The 6,566-nt window shown below is 40.7% G+C and overlaps 1 protein-coding gene across 2 annotated transcripts in view; it reads left to right on the top strand.

Annotated features, from left to right (window-relative positions):
- The first annotated feature begins 374 nt into the window (after positions 1-374).
- Positions 375-6,566, top strand: part of dph6 (diphthamine biosynthesis 6) — a 55,748-nt gene continuing 49,556 nt past the window's right edge. For both annotated transcript variants that reach the window (XM_068581182.1, XM_068581184.1), the window contains exons 1-3: positions 375-506; positions 968-1,059; positions 1,859-2,043. In XM_068581182.1, the coding sequence (XP_068437283.1) occupies positions 484-506; positions 968-1,059; positions 1,859-2,043 (300 nt within the window). In that variant the 5' untranslated portion in view covers positions 375-483. The remainder of the gene's footprint in view (positions 507-967; positions 1,060-1,858; positions 2,044-6,566) is intronic.

The raw sequence follows: 6,566 nt of genomic DNA on the forward strand, positions 1-6,566 counted from the left end.
TCACATTTTAAGTTTAATTACATCTTAACCCAAATTTAACATGAGAAATTAAAATAAACATAAAAATAAAGCACATATGCACACATGCCCACTGTGTCTGCCTGCATAGTTTGTGTGTGCTGTTGTGTTACTTATTATTACTCATTGCTTAGTATTTATTTTTCACATACTTGCCACCAGTGACTGTATCTTTTCACACAATTACGTTTTTTTAACATACATATCTATACACATATGTATATATGTGTATAGATATATAAATATAATTGTAATACATCGATAGAGAGAGAAAATTACAAGAACTGATTTTCTATCAGGCAGACAACAGGGCAGCTTGGTATACAAAAGGGTCCTTCAATAACCAGGAAGTCAAGCTCTCACGTGTACATACACCGGTTGCTAAGCGCGATTACCACGTTGAATACCATTACAGCCAATACTTTTTTTTTAATGTCATTAGTCCGGTGAGCAAAAAATAAGAAGATGAAAGTGGTTGCGTTAATAAGGTAATCGCCTCTCTTCGCTGTAACTCTCTCACCATTATATCATTGATTTATTTTGCTAGCATGACAAAAGCTAGCGTTAAATCTCAGACGTATTACTGTCAACAGACTGAAATATATCTTGTCCCCATGAGGTCTCAGGTGTTGCATTTCGCCTCTAACTGTGTACAAAGTCATGATATAACATATCACTTTCAGAAATCGAAAGTTATGAACTATAGGGGTGTTGACAAGCACTAACGCTACAAGAGCAGCACAAAGTACCCAACTTACTGCATATTAAAGAATGGAGCATCCTCATTATGGCAAGCACAGCCACAAACAGGTTATTAATCACGGAATATTAATGCTGCTTAATCACATTCCCAGATCGCTCCCGTACACCCCTGATAATGTATAGGTCGGTATCTTAATGATTCTTACGCAGCTTTACCTTTGTGCCTATTTCTCCTGCTGTGTTCCAGTGGAGGCAAAGACAGCTGCTACAACATGATGCAGTGTGTCGCTGCTGGGCACCGGATCGTAGCTCTGGCCAACCTCCGTCCTGCCAACACAGGTTAGGGAGATGCCCTGCAGGGGTTTATGATCTACAAGGGCTAGCTGGGGTATTTGGGCCAGCCAGCTGCATTTCTGCGAACCGAGACACTAATAACTGTACACAATCAAAGTACTGCATAACTTTATGCTGTAACTCCCACAGAAGAGTTTGTAGCATGCTACAGATTGTGTTATGAGTATGTTAAAAGTTAAATTATCTTCAGGGCTACTGTCATCGCATTTAGTATTGTCCAAAGGTAAATAAATAATATGTATGAAATGAAATAAATATTCATGTGAAAAAACTGCATAAGATACACAAGATACTACATTGTGAAACATTTGAATATATAAATAATGCCTTCATCACTTTTAAACACAATCATTTTAAATTTATTTTTATTTTATTACAGAAGTTATTATTTCAAATGCGTCATCTTTATTCCAACTCTATATTTTTACAGTTATAATTGTATTTAATAGTGGAACAGTAAATTGAATGACACTCTTCATATTCATTTTTATTAAATCTATTTATTTGCTTCATTTATATGATTCTATTTCTTTAATTTTGTTTCAGGCCACTTGGATCTTAATGTAACTATTCAGTATTTAGTTTTTAACAGGTAGTTTTAGCCTTGCTGTTCACTTATTGTTGTGTAATGTCATAGTCCTCCTGTTTATTTATGTAATCTGATTTTATCAAGCTACTATTAAACATCCATTCCTAAAAAATTGCAACATCACATACCATTACTGTCAGACACAAGATCAGTGGCTTAACACAAGAAAGTGGGCTAAATGTCTTTCCTCCCCAGACGAGTTGGACAGCTACATGTTCCAGACAGTGGGCCACCAGGCCATAGAGCTGTTTGCTGAAGCCATGGATCTGCCCCTGTATAGACGCACCATCCAGGGCTTGAGCCTGGACACCAGCAGAAACTACAGTGTGACAAAGGGGGATGAGGTGGAGGATCTGTACGAGCTGCTGCATCTCGTCAAGGTAGGCCTTTTTCCCCCCCATTTGAGAGAAATATAGGATTTTATCATCTTACCACTGCTGCAGAGTGGATGCTGCTTAACATTCAGGTTCAACCCAGGTCCTCTGGCCAAATGAAAGTGATACGTTCATCACGTATCACAAACAAGTACAAACTGCTAGCTTTTGGTAATATTTACCAAAGCGAAGAATAAAGTGGTTCTCTATATTTTATCTATTTATTTTTTGTTCTTTGTTAACATAGCTAGGCCATGCGTATGCGCATGTTATTGCATGTGAGTGTCTTTTTTTTGTGCCTCACTGGCAAGCTAATTGTCGCTGCTCTGCACGGCACTCATACGGCGGTAACCATTGACAATGCCGTCCCAACCCGTGGATGTTTTTTACATTTCGTATTGGGCAGATACAGTACAATCATTTTGTTTATCCCCTATCTATAAATTAAATTTAAAAGGTATAATATAGGCATACATCTACAACCTGAACAGGGATTGTAGAAGCAGAGTAGTTGTACAATACTTTAAAAAAAAGTTAAACAAAAAAAAACATCAATTAATAAATAATCTGATAATAAATCGAGAATAAAAAAAATCCTAATCTAATTTTCACATGTGATATAAGAGTCTTCATGTTTTCAGAATAGTGGTAAAATACGTCATCATGTGAACACACCACGGCAATGCTGCATCGTGCATATACTATAGTCATCGTTTTGACTCCTTGCCCCCACTGACATATGCTTGACTGCTTTTTAGCGAACAAGCTCTCAGAGCACTACTAAACTTCTCATCTCTGCTAAGGTTCGTGACATATGTCACACTGTTGAGATGTTTTACAAGTCATTCTCTGTGGATTCAGAGTCACTTTGTAGCCCATCAGCAGTGTCTCAAAGAGACCCGGCTTGTCTGGTTTCATCTGGCCTGCTGTACACAAACAGTCCTTAGCACCTATTTTAAAGTGCAGCCAAGCTGCTGAGCAGATTAAAACGCTATGTTAGTGCTTTCTGTCTTATTTAGTATGTCTCAATTTCACTTTCAAAGTGGAGTAAGTTTTCTTTTAATCTTACCCCGGGAAAATAGTGTGCCTGTTGTATCAGTGAGTGAAAGTTTTATGTGTGAAGTTTGAGAGAGGTGCCCTTCAACAACTGGCTTCACAGGGAAAATTCCATTCTTTTTTTTTTTTTTATCTCACCTGACAGAAGATCAGATGCAAAAAATTAATCACCAAATTAATATTTCATCAAATACCACTTTTGCCAAAAATATTCATTTGATGCCAAATTATGTATGAGACCTCGGTGGTCTGATGTGGTGCAGCGTGGCTGACTGACAGGTTTGAGACAACTGTGTGTGTGTTTAACACACCGCTGGCACTGCCTTCCTACCTGACCGCCTGCAGCCATGAGGAAGCTACCTGGACGCACACTTCAACAACTCTCGCTGCTGTCAGCGCAAACAGGGTGTGGGATTGATCCTGTGTAATACATTTTCCCCTCTATTCCCCCACACAACCTCTCATTTTAGCTCGCAGCATCAAAATGTAAGACCTTCTTATTGGATGGTGGATACAGGTTTGTTGTTGAGTTTGGAGTTGGCTTGACACGGTGTAAATGAGAGAGTGGGGGGTGGTGTTTGGTTTGGTCTGTGTGGAGACATGTTCATCCAGAGCTTCGAGCTGCTCCAGGGCCCCTGCAAGTCCGCACACCACCTGGGTGGCAAGGGCCAGTCAGCCTGCCTCAGGGCATTTTGCGCCCTCTGCCTGACTTTCTTTGTCATCTTCTGTATAAATCGCAGGCTTTACACATGCAGCTACACGAGAAAGCTTGTGTTTGTGTGTTTTTCTTGTGAGTGTACGCACACATACATCCAGTCCAATTTCAGTTTTTTGGGCTCTCCTGAGCATTCACAGTAAAATAGTCTATCTGGTATGTGATGCAATATACCATCTCTGCCTGTGGTCAGGTTTCTAATTGCAAAGGGCTGCTAATTCCCCATTTCCAGGGCTTCTCTGGTCTGACCTCACCAGTCAGACGGGCCATAGATCAGGGCAGCTGGATTCCCATGGGGCCCTTGCGGGCTAGCAGACCTCCAGTCGTCTCCTCGTTTACCCCTCTCGCCATCATCAACAGACCTGCTCCATAAACAACAGGCTTCCTCTCTCTCTCTCTCTCTCTCTCTCTCTCTCTCTCTCTCTCTCTCTCTCTCTCTCTCTCTCTCTCTCTCTCACTCTCCCACACACACACAGAGTGATGTCAACCATAAGAATACAAAATTCCAATCTCAACTTTCAAGTCACTGCTCTCTGGAGTTGCTTTTTAAGCATCCTGGCTAATCGCTAGCAAACCTGGCTACTCGCTAGGTTTACTGACTCGTACTATTTGTCACACATTGTGAAGGGTTGTAAACTCATGCAAGTCATTGCATCCCCTATGATTTAGAAACTTGCACAGTTCTGTCAGAGCATCTCAAATGCCCTCTTAAAAAGTCATGGATTGTGGTCTCATTCAGTTGTCACCACACATACCTGGTTATTCAGGTAATATTTTAGCACCATAAAGTGTGTGGTCTTGTTGATTAGTGAAGAAAATGATAGAGGGGGGAGAAAGAGAGAAGAAACACTTCTTTTGATAATGAGCTGTGAAATCACCCTTACGGGAAAGAACAGTTTTAGCATGGAAAATAGTGATATGTTTAGAAAGTGTTATATTTTGAAAGATTCTTTCTAGCAGTTTGAATTAATTAGACGTTACACGATTATATTTGGCAAATGACACTTGAGCATAGATGAAAGAATTTTTTTTCTTTCTCAGATCCAGAGTTGATGAGTTTTAAGAGGAGATTCTTCCTTCCTCCTCGTTTGCGGCGCTGGCAACAGAGGCGTAGCATGAGCCAACAGTGCCATCTATGGATCGTTCCCAGAAGCTGACAAACCAAAGACACTCTACACGTTGGCCTCTCGGAGAATGTTTGGAGCCATTCAAAAGATTCAAAGGAAGAGATCATATTCTTCAAAACCATTGTTGATGGAGGAAGAAAAGTCCAATTATCATCGAAAAAATGAGTCGTCCATCCCCTGGCAGTAGTTATAATGGCAGAATGACAATGTGGCCCTATCCTTGGCCCCTTTGCTCTCATCGCTGGCTGTGTATGGCAGTGTGTCTTTGAAGTGTGTAACCTGATAAACATGCATGCCACAGCATACCCCATCCCATCCTGCTAGGTGCTGATCTTTAAACTCGCTCTTTGAGGGAGAGAAATAACAGTTTTGTCAGCAGCGGGGGGGGATTGTTTGCACATCTACGGCCGTAAGGGTATATTTTTTTTTATAGAACAGGTGAAGTCCTCGGGTCCTCTGCCAGGCTACAAAGGCGAGCTAGAATATGAACATGATGTGTAAGTGTAACATTTTGATGTGGAGTTTATTTAATTACTCTCCCATTTTCATTTGGAAGGATCCACTTTTTTTTTTTTTGTGGATTTAGAAATTAGATTTCATCGGCTGTGTGTCCATACTTCATGTGTGTGGTTGGGCTGCTCTCCTCTGCTGTGATCTGCTCTGATGTGTGATACAGATCAGCAGTGTCATTCACCCCTGGCTGTAACGCCAGTCCCCCCGAAGGCCTGCAAAACCCCTCATATTAGTCATATCACATCCCTCAAGTCCTTTATCCTTCTCTCTGTGCTCTGTGACCTGACACAGTGGCTCTTTATGCCCCGTGACCCAGCCTGTGTGTGTGCGTACGCGCACACATGTGCACACTCGCGTGTTCAAGGTCAGGTCAAATCGGGCCTCTGTTACATGATAACAGGACTATCTCTGTTCTCCTTACACACCTCTGCCTCTTTTTGCCCCAGTTTGCCTTCTTTCAACACTTTCCAGGAGAATGAAGTACTCTCACTGTTCTCATCCATATGCATTTTTTTTCTCTGCCAAGTGTAAATGACTTGATGTTGCACACAAGTAAATGTTAGTGTGTATTCGTAATATTTTAAAACTATATTTTTACAATATATTTTGTATTGGTAGTTTACAGCATATAGAACATCGTGCACAACATCAATGTTGTGACCTGAAAGTAGCACGGGCTCTAGGGCACCGTTGGCGTAGAGTTTTGGGAAGATGCAAAGAGAGTTTCATTCACTTGGTGTAGTAATGGAAAATATATATAAAAAGATAGTGACTCCATGCAGCAACTCTGCAACCTTTGAGCTGATGAATGAAGACAAAGACATTTAAGCTCATTAGAGTGATGAGGAACAATAGATGATATCTACGCACACGGTCCTTTCTGCCAGCTCTAATTAGCTGCACTGTGACATCTCTGTCGTGCTGAGACTCAGCTTTGAGAACGAAATGTTACTTTCAAATCTAATTTCTTACCCTGTAATGCGCTTGACTTTTCAGAAACACTGCTTCTTTTATTTTTTTCTTTGAGAACTAACACACAACTTTTTTTAATCAAAACAGTATTTTTTTTCCTGGAGATGTCTGGGAAAATTCTTGAAGAGATGCAGTGAGACCTTTGG

This window comes from Clinocottus analis, unplaced genomic scaffold, assembly GCF_023055335.1.
Source record: "Clinocottus analis isolate CAN_PGR_092001 unplaced genomic scaffold, fCliAna1.0.p SCAF_17, whole genome shotgun sequence".
NCBI lineage: Eukaryota > Metazoa > Chordata > Actinopteri > Perciformes > Cottidae > Clinocottus > Clinocottus analis.